Source organism: Limulus polyphemus, unplaced genomic scaffold (genome assembly GCF_000517525.1).
Source record: "Limulus polyphemus unplaced genomic scaffold, Limulus_polyphemus-2.1.2 Scaffold297, whole genome shotgun sequence".
NCBI classification, from domain to species: Eukaryota; Metazoa; Arthropoda; class Merostomata; order Xiphosura; family Limulidae; genus Limulus; species Limulus polyphemus.
The window spans coordinates 646015-660342 of record NW_013665907.1 but is presented as its reverse complement, the minus strand read 5'-3'; the positions used below and the strand labels follow the sequence as shown (position 1 = coordinate 660342).

The window sequence follows — 14328 nt, the reverse complement described above, 5'->3', positions numbered from 1 at the left end:
TATATATTTATTTATGGAATCCATTATTGATTTGTATAACCTTGACAGGAGGGTTACTGTTATCTTGGGTGTCTGAATTTGTTTATACAATTCAGGTTCTAGATCACTGGAATTTTGGTTTCTTTTGAACTTGATTCACTTTTAAAATTATCTTCCTGCTTAGTTCTTCAAAACCTTTTTGTATGTCAGTATAATAAAATTGGAGTGTTTTTATTATTATTATTATTATTATTAAGGCATGCAATTTGATGTTCGTTCAGGGGCATGTCAGATAAGTTGAGAACAATAGGATTTTGAAGTTTGAATAGTTTGTCACATTATTATATTTTTGGATTTGACTATGATTGAAATTTTTTGGTGAACAAATTCTTGCTAGCTTGAATATTTGTTGAAATATAGGTTTAGGCCTGTTGTCTTGATTATTAGTAACAATTTCAGTTTAATGAATGTTGGTGCGAGACAGTTACTTTGAAATTTCTTTCGAGGTGATAAACTCCACTGTTTTATTTCTTTTTTCAATAGGATTTTTTTTTTTTAAGTTACAAAAAAGGTCTTTACATTTTACCATATTGATTTGTGATTTTGTGGAGAAGTGGCATTGTAGACTTATGGTTAACTCTATCAAGTAACTATTTGTAGAATAAGCCTAATATTACCCTAGCCTGACATTAGCTACAAGTCTGTGGATGTGAAGTAAAGAAACTCGAAAACAAGAGACATTATTAAAGAAAGCATTTTCTTGCTTATGTTGCATGCAAAAATTAATGCTTAGTGAGGAGCCTACTAAACTAAATAATTAATTCAAAAATACAATAACAGCAACAGTTACTGTATTTTTGAATTAATAATTTAGTTAAGTAAGTTTCTTACTAAATATTAATCTTGGATAAATTAATTTTTAGTGAAATTAAATTACAAAAATGTCTTGCTTATAACAAGTTAGCAAAACTCCAGTAATTAGTTTTTCAAATTGCATATAAGATTGCACATCATACTTGATAAGTTATCATACAATGATAAGTTTAAAATTAAGCTCAAATTGGGCGAGTGAATATAAACTATATCTACATTGCAAATAACAAGTTTTCTTTATTAAACCTGTTTCATGATGAACATACCACCTTGAATTAAAGAAAATAACCATGACTTTATGATGTCAGAACATTAGAGTTCTATCGAAGAAACATTTGTTAAAAGTAAATTACATCACTCAAGTAATTGTTATACGGCAGGTTATTTGTACGTGCCATACATCTGGTATTAATAATAAATTACAACCTTATGCAAGCTGAAATTTCATATATTTTATATCTTAGTTTTCTAGACTATTTAAGGGTTTTATTAAAATCTGGTGTAGAAACCTGATTATTACTAGAAAATAAAGTTTACATGCAATAAGACAGATTAGGCTGTGAACTGGATTTTTGTGAATTAATTGTTCTAAATGTTTTTTTTTGCAACAATACATTATTGATTGGGTATTTATTTATTTATTTAAATGCTAAATCTGAATTTATTTAAAAGTTATTAATTTGTTATATAGTCATGAATCGTTTGCGGCGAAGTCTACGAGAAAGTTTGCGGCGAAAGAAAGATAATATTCCAGAGTGTAGTAAACCACACCAGTGGCAGACGGACGAGGCTGCAGTGAGAGCAAACACGTGCAACTTTTATGTAAAAGTAAGCTTATTTATTCAGTAAAGGTAACACTATTTCAGGTGTATCTATGAAAATTCACAATCAGTTTTTAGGTTACTTTAAATTTGACTTTAAGATTAGTTGCTCATTAAAAATAAGAATTTGCTAGGGAAAAAAAATCTTGTAAAAAGTTGAACTGAGTATAGTTTGCTTCCAAGTGTTACATGTATTTACATTAATAGAATATTGAAGTAAATTACAAATTGTTATTATTAAATTAACTCCTTAAACCTGAGCGGATACTGCTAATATCTAGCTGTAAATCCTAATTTACCCATCAGATGGTAACAGTGTTCGATAACATTTGTCTCTTTGGCTGAAAACTAATCCAAACTATGTTATTATCCACCTTTTACAAAAAGACTAGACATTTTATAATATAGGATGATAATTATTAGGACATAATCAAAACAATTCCTGTAGGATGTGCAAAAAAATTATAGGTTTAAAAAGTTAAGATATTAACTTAAAGAAATAACTTTTTAAAAGTTAATTTTTAATATATTGGAATTCTTTTTTTATTTTGGAGAATTGTGTAAATATAAATATTTAAAATCATATATGTGTATGCATTGTTATGAATAGAGAAAAATAGTTATTTTATTTTAACTGACAAGTTTTAGAAATATTTAAATACTACATTTGAAGAAAATTCCAATAACACAGGCTTGCATATTTAAACTTCATAAAAGTTGTTTGGGTTTTATTAACAGAGTTTTTCCATAATTCAGCTATGCAGATATTGAAAAGAATATATATATATTTTTTCTATCACATAAGAAATTTTTAAAAATTGGGAAGAAAAAAACTCTTACTTAGATCTAGTTATTATGTCATTTATCACAATGAACATTATTTATTATATTTGTTAACAAAAAATACAAACAAACTGAAGAAAAGGGAAGAGCATTGATGTCAAACAAATGTGCATCCCCATTTGTGTGTGTGTGTGAAATCTACATTTTTTAGTCTCAAACTATGTGTTGTGGTCTTTCTTTTATGTATTGCGTCTGGAGCATCTAGTTTCAATGACCAGCAGTAATCAGCCATCACGTTGATGTTCCACCTTTACTGATACCTCCTCTCCATTTCCCTGATGAAACCTTTCCCCTTGTTTTTCGCTGAGATTTTCATGGAAATAGTAAATATTTGATTGTAAAAAAATTAACTTTCAAGCTCATATTACAACCTTACTCTTTGAATTTATCAAGCATGTTATTGAAAATATTTTTGTAATTTGGGTTCTTGTTGTTTCCTAAACATTTGTCAATAACATCTTTAAAGGTAATCCATGCTTCTTTTTTTCTCTTTCTTCATTGTCATTTTGAACTGTTCTGAAATCAATTTCCCAATCTGAGGCCCAACAAATATCCCTTCTTCAAGTTTCGCTTCTGGAAGAGCTAGGAATTGCCCACATAGATACTTGAAACAGTCGCCATCTTTGTCTAAAGCCTTTACAAACTGCTTTATCAAGCCCAGTTTGTTGTGAAGTGGAGGCTATAGGACTTTCATGGTCAACAGAACTTTCATGTTCAGTGTTTTTTGATTCTGGTATCAGGCTGACTCTGCATGGCCATTGCTTCTTTATCCAATGCTGATTTCCTACTCTGCTGTCCCATTCACACAGAAAACATGGAAACTTTGTATAACTGGATTGTTGACCCAACAACATACAAAGGACTTTTAAGTCTCTACAAAGTAGCCAATCATGTTATTTGCATTTGACCTTATTTAGAAGAAGTTCGAGATTTTCAAACTTTTCCTTCAAATGAACCAAATAAGCAATAGGAACAGATGCATATATGTTACCATTGTGAAGGAGAACACCTTTTAGACTTCTTTTGGAGGTATCAATGAACAGTTGCCATTCACTTGATTCATAGACTGCAGTTCCTAGAATTGGTATTAATTCAGCAATATTGTTGCAATAAAGCAGTGAACCTTCTTATGAAAAGTATGGTATAAACTCTTTCTCATAATTTCTGTACAAGTAAAATGATGTCCGTGAAAAAAGTAAGTTCTTAGCCCAAAGCCTGGACCCCACAATCTCCGAAGAATCCTCTGGAAGGCCTAAATCTCTCCTCAAATCAATAAGTTCACCTTATGTGAAAAATTATGGTTCACCAGACATTTCAGGTTGAAAACAATCCCTGTCATCATTTCTATTGACATCAGATTCAGAATCAAATGAAACTTTATCAAGAGTCTCTAGTGGAGTTAGGTACAGGTACATCAGGTCCATGAGCAGTAGGTCTTATAGCAGATTGAAGGTTCAGATAAGAAATGTCCATTTTATTTTGAGTGTTGCAGCCTTGTATTACATGAGCAAAAATAGCAGTCATCTCTGTGGTTTCTAGGCTCATCCCACACCATTGGAATTCCAAAAGGCAAAGACTTTTTTCTTACCTTTAGTCCATTGCCTCAACTATTTGCTGAGCTCATGATTTGTCTTGGGCCACCCAAGTATTATCCCAAAATACACGTAATGCACTTTGTTGATTAATTTGACTTGATTTCAGTGAAAATTATTTGCATATGTAAAAGTACATATGATGTTTGTGAAAAATCTGTGATGGAGAAAAATGGATATGATTTAAAGATTCAGCTTACAGGAATTACTGTAGAACATGTAAAAATTTCAAGGCAATAAAACCATCTTAGGCCTGTGTAATCAGAGCAACTGAACTTCATTAAAAGTGATTCTGTTTAAATGAGCCTTAAATGTAGTTTTAAATCTTAATCAGTTTTAAAATATAAGAAATGCTTTTAGAACCCAGTGATATTTCTTTAAAAGCCATGCTTAAAGGAATTTAGATTATTTATTTTTATATCTTTTATGACCCTAGAAAATATATAAAATACAAAAATTATACACCTTTAACTTTTGTTTCTGGACTTACCATAAGAAAGTAACAATTTACATCACATCATTATTTTCTCAATATTCTTGCACAAAATTCAGTAGATGAATAACTTAATATGTTTTTATTCATAAATTTTGAAATAGAATCTACAAAAAATGTCTTTAAATAGAATCCCAAGTTTCCTCTTTAGCTTCTTTTTCACCACTTCTATCATGTCTCAGCTTGTTGATTCTTTTCTTATCAAATTAATTGGTGATAGGAGATCATTGATATCCCTTGATGTTTTTTCCCCTTCTCACAGTAGAAATATTTAACCAAATTTGTTGAAACTTAGAACAAACTTGCTAAATAGTATTTAATTTGGGCTTAAAAAAATCATACAATTTGAACCAGCTTTCCTATAACTTTTATGCTGTGAAATTTGCAAAATTCTGATATATCTTACCTCTCTCACAAAAAGGTTTCTCGAATAGTGTTGCTCTCTATCGCGGAAGGTTTTTGCTCGCCACTAGCCTTGTAATTCCCACTTCTTTCTGTATATCTACATGCAAATGACCATACAGCAACCCTCTATGAATAGGAGTGCGACATTACCCCTATTGCAACTAACACCCTCTCTAATTATGCACCTGTTAATAACTTCTCGATTGGCAATCTTACTATCAAGACGTATTTGTCTTCGCTCGTAATTTTTGGTATATTTTCATTTAGTGTTTTTTCTCTCTCTCTCAGTACTTTTTGTTCAATTTCTTCCAGTTTATACTTTGTAAGTATTTACTTGCAATTTCAAGTAGTTACAACTACCACTGTTTTGTTACTGCACCTGCAGATTTACCAACCACATCTTTGGTCCCACAGTTATTGGCCAATGACGTGACAGCTATGATCAGTAGAGAACTGTCTAATTTCATGCAACATTCAACACCACCTGAGGAATATCCTGTCATACCAGTGCCTGGTTTGTCTGAATATGTTTCTCAGTTGCGTGTCATATCGGGAGACTTGCCCAGGCATCCTCCTTCTCTCTTTGGTAATCAGGTTCGTTTGATTTTGTCTGAGTCTCCTATTTCCTATGATTCTACCCCTGCCCTCCTTGGGAACGAATCTTTGATTTAAAATATATGTTTTTTCTTGCTTCACCGGATATTTGGGCTCATGCTAGTCATTTTGGGAAACAGTTGTGATCAGGAAGGGGGGGTCTGTATGCTTTGTCCTCTCATACATTTGATGATCATGCTTTTGCTTTTCATCATGCCAAACTACCCATATTTTGGATTCCCAAGATTTGGAATCTCTTATTCCTTTGTAGGGTTTGGACCCTATCATTAGCTTATCATTTGTCCTACTCTCTTATTCCTATCTTGGTGCCTTGCTCCCACCTTCTTTTGCCAGTCCTGACTTCTTGTCAATCTACGATGGACTATCATTTGGTTTCCTGTTGTCATTTTCAGGATATTATGCATTGGTGACTTGGTTCTCGGGTCAGGGCTAGTGGAGTCCTGACTTTTCCACTTTGCCCATGTTTGGAGGTAGTTTACAGTCGATTCATGGGTTTTGAAGGTTGTTTTCATAGGTCCGACCCTCCACTTTCTGTCATCTCCCCATCCAATTTTCTTCCCCCTTCCACGGGATCCACTTTCATGCCAGCGTTTGTTGGAGGCAGTTCAGGATTTAATTTTCAAGGGTGCCATCGAACGAGTAGATCCTTCTTATACAGGGTTTTATTCTTGTCTGTTTGTCATTCCCAAACAGACTCAAGACTGGTGCCCAGTGATTGATTTATCATCTGTGAACACTTTCTCATCATTACCAAGTTCACCATGGAGTTGTACTTCACTCTCCTTTGGGTTTTCATTCAAAGTCTGTGGATGATGAAGGTTGATGTGTCAGATGCATATCTCCATATTCCTATCTCCCTGGCATACTGACATTTCCTTCATTTTTTTTTTTCAGTTGTGTTTTTCAGTTTTTGGTGCTTCCATTTTGGCCTGGCCTCAGCTCCCTGTGTGTTCTGCCAAGTTGTTCGGTCATTCACTTGACTGCTTCATTTCCTGGTCCTTTGTTTCCACCATTACATAGACAATTGGCTAATTCTGCTCTCCATACACAGTTTCTTCATCAGGAAGTTGCTAAGGTTGGTTGGCTCATCAAGGTGGAGAAATCATTCCTCATACCTACCCAGTTTTTGGTTCATCATGGTGTGTTTTTCAATTCTCTTCTCAGACAGGCCTAACCTCCTCCATTTAGATTGCGAGATATGGAACATTTCGTTTGCAAGATCTCCTCTTCACCTTCTCCTACTGCACCAGAGGTTCTATCTCCTTTGGGGATGTGGGCTTTAATAGATGAATGGAGCTTTGTCCCTTGGAGGCTCCTCTAACCCTCCCCTCTCCATTACTAATAGACTTCGCCTGGTGACTGGATCTGACTAGTACAACTGCGGGTGTTCCTCTTACTCTGCTTTTCTGGATTGTCATCTTTTTATGGATGCTGACCTTTCCAGTTGGGGAACATACTTCGACTGTCAGGAAATTTTGGGACAGTGGACTCTTACCAAATCCACTCTCCATATCAATATGTTGGAGCTTCTTGCTGTTTTCAGCAGGCTGTCCTTCACTTCTTTCTGTCTGTTTGGGAATAGGTGGTAATGATCCACTTGAACAAAATTGACAGTGGTGTCCTATATCACCAGGCAAGGAGGCACCTGGTCAAGAGAAATTTGTTTTCAAACTTTAGATTTCCTTTATTGGGACCATAGCCATCCAATTACTTCGCTGGTGTGTCATATTCTTGGTGCCCTGAATCTGGTTATGGATTGGTTATCCAAACCCAACAAGATTCTACTGATGGAGTAGTCTTTGGATCCTATTGTTTTTCTGGGGGTTGTGTGCTCATTGAAGTGTCCCCAATTTGGACACATTCAACATGTAACTTCTCCATTTTCGGTCACCTGTTTCTCATCTGCAGGCAGATGTGGTGGATGATCTTGATCTGAATTAGACCAATTTTTACCTATGTGGTTATCCTCCTATTTGGCTTCTTTCTCATGTCCTTTTGATAGTTCTGACTACTCTTTGTCGAGTTCTGTTGGTGCCATTGTATTGGCTAGTTTAGATGTGGTTTCCACTTCTATGATAGATGTTGGTGTCACCACCCATTCCTTTCACTTTGTCTCCCATTCTCCTTTCCCAGCCTCACTTTGGTGTGTATCATTCTTCCCTACCCACTCTTCAGCTTCATGTGTGGCTTTTGTCTGTTTCCATGGCAGACAGTCTGGACTTTCCAGGCATGCTGCCTATTTGATTTCCTGTCCAGTTCGACCATCATTGGTGGTAAGGGGGGCTACTTACTGCTCTTGGTATATATATATATGCCTGAGTTACCATCCTTCTTGACCTATTTTTCCTCATTTGTCATTCATTTATCTTGGTGTTATGACAGGGGCCTATCACTTTCCTCTGTTACAAGTTACAGGGCGACTTTGTTTCCACCTTTCAGTTTACCAAATTTCTTCCTGTGTTCCACTCTCCTGTCCTATATATGTTATTCCATTCGTTCTCCATTGCTCGATAATGTTTGGAATCCAATACTAAAACAAATAGATAGAACCAGCCAAGATCTCCAGAAAGAAACTATAGATTTAGGAATAGCTTTAAGATAATTAAAGGTATTAATAAAATATCTTTCATAGTTTTGGCACGAGATAAGGCTACTTATAAAGATTCAAAAGTTTTACAGGATCAGAAATCAAGAGAAAACATCCCTTTGATGAAAACTAAATAACTGAAGCTGTATTGTCTGTTAAGAAAAAATTTAGTTCACATATTTCTACCACCAATTGACAATCTGTGTGTTATATTAAATAAACGAATTGATACCTATGCATATGTAAATAATCATTTTGGATTCCTGATGGATATTGAAAATATGTTGGTGGAGGACAAATAGAAGGCCTGTAATAGGCTGCAAAAAGCATACTCAAAAGATTTAGAAGCATCACTTTATGCAAAGTTAAATCATTTTTATGATCTAGTTGAACAAATGAAGATAAATAAGTCCAAAATGAAGACTATTCAAAATTTTTGCACCATTCTTTTAAAGTATGACCTAATATCAACTTTTCTGAATGTAGAAATTGCAATGAGAATTTATTTAACCCTCATGATAACAAATTCCTGAAGCGAATAATCCTTCTCAAAACTGAGGCTCATTAAAAATGTAAAGTAAACAAGTATGCTGCAAGAAAGATTGAATAATTTGTTGCTGATGTCACTTGAACATGAACTTCTGCAAACAATTGAATTTTCAGATGTTCTTGAATCTTTTTCTCTGAAAGACAGAAGAGTAAACATTTGATTTGTTGTGTTTAGTTTGTTTATTGATCAAGATATATTCTGATTTATTTAATTGTTCAAAAATGTAAAATAAAAAAAGAATTGATCTATAATTTTTGTTTCGTTTACTTAATTTTTGTTTTGATTTGTATTTTTATATTAATTTATTTAATTATAATAGAAAATAAAAAAATTAATCTTTTGTTTCTGATTCAATTATTTAACTGTATTTGAAAATCAAAATTTTATAAACCATTTATTTTCATTAATGAAATTGTGAGAATACATTTGGTAGCCCATTTAACAACAATAAAATGGACCTACAATATTATTGACTATTTGCAAATAGTAACTATGGAGATAGAGGTAATAAAATGAAAATCAAGTCGAGAACAACAACAGAATTTTATAAACAAAAACCTCTCGCCGAGCATTGGCTATTATATTATTTCCCTGTCAATGTTCCAATCTTCATTAAAAGGTGTAAGATGACAAAAACAAAATCTTCAAGAATCTATATATATATACTACTAAAATTCTGAGATTGTTTGTTTATTTTCTCAGTCAAAAAAATCATTCACACTATTGTTCGTGCTCTTTACAAAACTTCTTACTCCACTTTTTTGACAAAGGTGTCTTTCCTTTTACTCCAATCAACAATCAAATATTTTTTCTTGAATTTTGAATAACACTGTTGGATTGAAATATTTAATTAAATTATCTCAAATAAACCTTCATTTCGGTGCAATATTGAAATTAGCTTGAATTCTTCATAACCTCTGAATAGTGTTAGACCCAACGGGTTGTGGTGGTCTAGTAACAGCGAAAACTACTACATGTGTTAAAAATATTGTTGCCTTCTTTTTGTGTACATTAAGATTTAATATAATTTTAATATAATATTAATTGTGTTTAATATATCATATTATATAAATATTACCTGACAAGTGTTATGAAAAAGAAAAATTTATTTTGACATGTTTTAGTATTTAGGATGTGTGGAAGTGTTTGAGTCAAGAGGAATGCAAGTTTGTGAAGAAGCTCTGAAAGTTCTTAGGGTAAGTACTTTTCCCATACTCTGTAAACTACTGCATGATTAAAACAGTACAAAACATAGGTAGATTTGCTGTAGTTCTGAAAAGTATAGTATTCATTAAGCATGGTGCATTGTATGTAATTTTAGTTCAATCTTTGTTCATAAGTGGAATATTGGTAAATCCTTACTATGTACAGAAAGTTGCATAGGATTCTGATTCAAAAGTTGATATAGGTTCAGTGTTATTGAAATACTTGGATTAAAAGAATAAAGGTATTTTTTTTTAGGAACATTTTATTAGTATTAATTAGATATACTAGTTTGGAATTATTGTGATAATTTAAATTGCTTGGATATTTAACTTTTTTTTTTTGGTGGTGGGGGGTCATGTAGTATTATAATTTGAAATGGCTTTAGTGACTGTAAGCTTTTACATTGCTAATCAGAGCTAGAAACTTAAATGAAAACACCAAAGATGAGATATTTGTAATACATAAATTGTAGTAAATATTTTTATTTGGAAGGGTTCTATTGGTTTCATTTCCAGTTGTTAGAAGTACCTGAAAAATTTGACATTTGAGATGTTACTTGTGATGTTTTAACGTGGATCTCAGCAGTGGTACAAACAGTTACAGTAATATAGTAGACCACATATGCAAACACACTAAACCCTAATAATTATAAATTAATACTTTTATCGTTTTGTGCACTATATATTCTATGAGCAGTGTAGGTGATCATATCAGGCAGGCAGTAGTACTACCTATGTAGGGATGGTTTAGATTGTTCATCGAAATGGTATTTTAAATGTCTTCTCAATAGGTCATCAGAAATTTACGATATTATACAGTTTCCTTTTATAAGAATATATATATATATTTAATGACTGAGTCACAAGTTCTGGGAATGTCTTTAAAAGTTTGAATTTCTTGTTCTATTTTTTGCTGATTCTTTTTTATTACATAGCTCAAAAAGGAAAACAATGGTGTCAACCAATTTCACTGAGGTGACAGTTTGAAATGGAGTATCCACTTTTATAAGTATTATTAATAACTAGTAGTAATTAAAATAAAATCATAATTCTAGTTTAAATGGTGTTATCATTATTCCTTGAAATTCCTTACAGAAATTTGATGTTCCTTTAAAAAGCTTAAGTACAGAGAGAAATGGGAATTACCAGCCAATAATAGATAAACAATGAATATTACAGTTGGAACTTCGTTGTATTTAAAACTTGGTTATAAATACAACCTTTCTGTGTCTTTTGAAAAACTGCATTAAAAAACAACAACAAGCAAACAGGTAAAAAAAAAATTTAAAAAAAAAGGAAGTAAATGTAATGATGACTAATATCAATCCTTCCAAAAACAATGCAAACTAGATAGTAGGGATGGCAGTTGCATCATTCCTACAAAATAGCACAGGGAAGAATTAACATGTATAACTATTCCATCACAGTTGAGTTTAATTTATCCAGTTTTTGTCTGTTAACATTCTACTACACTATGTACCTGTACTATGTAGGGATAGTGCAAATGCCATCTCCGTTGCCTTGTTTGCATTGTTTTTGGATGATTGACATTAGCCATCCCTGCATTTATTCCGTTTTTTGAAAAGTTGTTTTTTTACTTGTGTATTAATGATTACATTGAAAATAGCAAATTTTTTTCATTCCATTCACTAAATTTTATAAGTTTTACATTTGCATAAGAATGAAATTCATACCTCTGTAATTTCAGTGAATTGAAAAATAACTTAAGAGTACTTATTTTAAACTTAGGAAACATGCAAGGATATTAAACTTTCAATCGTTTATAAAAAAAAAAAAAAAAAAAAAAAAAGATATACCATGTCGTAATGAACATGCAGCATGTGCATGCACGCACACACACACATTATATAAATATTCAAATAGGAGTTTGAATTACAGAGGATTCTTTAGATCTATGGTAATAATATACATATTGTTGCGTATCTGCTTGTTTGTTAATTTCTGGTATAAATTCTTTCAGGGGAACTTCAGCGATACAAGTCCCTTCTTGATTAAAACTAGTTTATTCGTTCTCGATACAAACTTTGTAATACACAGAATTTCCACAGGCAATACGTTTTCTCATCGCTTTAAACTTGACAACTTTTATAACACACGCTATAAATCACAGTGATTCACACACTTTATTTACGGTGCCTACTGTTCACTTGACTCAATTATCTATCTGCCACTGGCTTTCTTTGCCAGATTTGTATATACTAAAAAAGAGGGCATCTAGATCACACTCAAGCTGGCGGGCAAATTCATGATACTTCGAGAAACTCCAGCACGCATGCTCCTAGCATTGCATGACTTTCGCTGTTGTAACAATATCCAGTCACCTTGCCCTTGGCAATACCTGTGGTTTTCAACTAGATTGGTTAAAAGCTGTGATTCTTTTTGTTGAAATTTGGTTGAAGTGTAGTGATTTACAAATGTAGTGGTACAACATTTGAAAAACAGTATAGAGCAGGGGATTTAAGGTGATTGCAGGTTAACTCTCTGTATACAGTATAGGTCATTTTGATTGACCTTATAATCATGAAACTATACCTATTATTTCCTTTAATGTATTGATGTATTTTTGTGAAATTTGATAAGCTTATATTAAACATTACAAAGCTATTGTCCACCAAAGATTTATTTGTGAATTTATGAAGCTTTTATTGAGTCAGTCTGGGTGAAAGGTAATTTTATGTTAAGAATAAAAATTCTTTTTTTTTATCTTGCAGTTTTCAGACTTCATTTTCATAATCTCCAGAACATTTTAAACTAATGTTATTTTCTCTATGCTAACACCAACTGTATTGGTCTCAGTCATGTAACGAAACACAAATGAAATAAATCTAAGTTGCCTTTTTTATTTCTAGAATAATTGTACATTGCAACAGGCAGCTTTGGAGGTAAAAATAAATAATGCAACTAATAGATTTTTCATTTAGTTTTATTTCTTTAAAATTGTATACAAGCCCTCTTTTATTACACTAGGCAATTTTCTGAAAGAAAAAAAACAATCAAATTATCAGCATGCATACTCAAATAACACAAGTATACCTTGTACTGCTGAACATGTTGGCTACAGAGGATTTTGTTCATTTTTTTTTTTATCTAATATAAGTTACCAATTTTTACAGTTTAGTTATATAACAATAAATAAAAAATATACATAAAAAAACAAGAAATTTAGTACTTATGTCTGAAAACCTGGTCTGATACTATGGTCTCAGAAATAATTTTTGTCTTAATTTAAATATGCAACTTACAATCTGAAATATTGCCACAATTATCATGATCCATAATAGTGGTTTGTAATAGGGATTTTACAGGAATTTGCTCAAAACTTTAATAGAACATTTGGGCAAAAACCACCTTAAAAAGCAGACTTATTCTTGAAACAACACTCAACCTTCATTTTCAATACTTGAGACCACCCAAACATTGATAATAAGCAAAATATGTGATTTCATGATTGTTAGATAAAAATCAAAATTTGCCCATTTGTTCATATTATTATTATTCACATTATTGTTTCACAAGTCTACAGCAAAGTCGGGTGGGTATTTTGCACCAAATCTGGACAGATATACTATATGAAACACTATGAATGTCCATTTCTGATTATTGTTCATTGAAAGTTGATTTACGTGGTGATAGATGCAATGTTCTTATGAGCAGCTGCCTTTGTACTTGACGTGTTTACATGAAACCCCAGGCAAAAAAACCACGTGGCTCAGTAAATAATTACTTTAAAAGACAAAGCTTTGTCTAAAGTGATGTTTGAGACATTTGTTTTATTTGAAAACACTTGTGTTCTACTGGTAAAATATTATATGCACTTAGTGGGAATTGTGTTTTACTCTAGGAATATATTTGCCCATTGCTGTTCATTAAAAAAACTAATATGCATTATAATTAAAAATTGAGAAAGAATTAGAAAGTAGAGAAATAATTTTAATCAAAATGCAAAGATTATATTATCAAGCCTACAACTACGAACTCTAAACAAAAGTAAAGAAACTAGGCTGGGAATAGTGTCTACATTGTTTTCTCAAGCTATAAATCCCTATTTTGACTCAAAAATAAAAAAGAATGTCCTAAATCTAATACATTTTATTTGGCTTTCTAACTAAGCTAGAAATTGGTAACTTACATGCCTGGTCAAACAGAATTTTAATCTGACAAAGAACGATAATGGTGCCAAAATGTTCAAAAGTGTTTATACTAATGCTTCAAGCTCCAATACATTCAGCAAATTGAAATCTTCTATTTCTGTTGTTTGAAAATAATTCAATAAGAAATATTGGAGTGTGACAGAAACTTACTTTATAATAGTATACGTTAAAGTAAGTATATGGGTGTGTTGGG

General features: G+C 32.2%; 1 protein-coding gene across 3 annotated transcripts in view; it reads left to right on the top strand.

Annotated features, from left to right (window-relative positions):
- The window catches only part of LOC106457155 (protein numb-like), a 78122-nt gene that overhangs the window by 39809 nt on the left and 23985 nt on the right, over window positions 1–14328 (top strand). For all 3 annotated transcript variants that reach the window (XM_022382980.1, XM_022382982.1, XM_022382981.1), the window contains exons 2-3: window positions 1544–1680; window positions 9883–9954. In XM_022382980.1, coding sequence (XP_022238688.1) covers window positions 1546–1680; window positions 9883–9954 — 207 coding nt within the window. In that variant the 5' untranslated portion in view covers window positions 1544–1545. The remainder of the gene's footprint in view (window positions 1–1543; window positions 1681–9882; window positions 9955–14328) is intronic.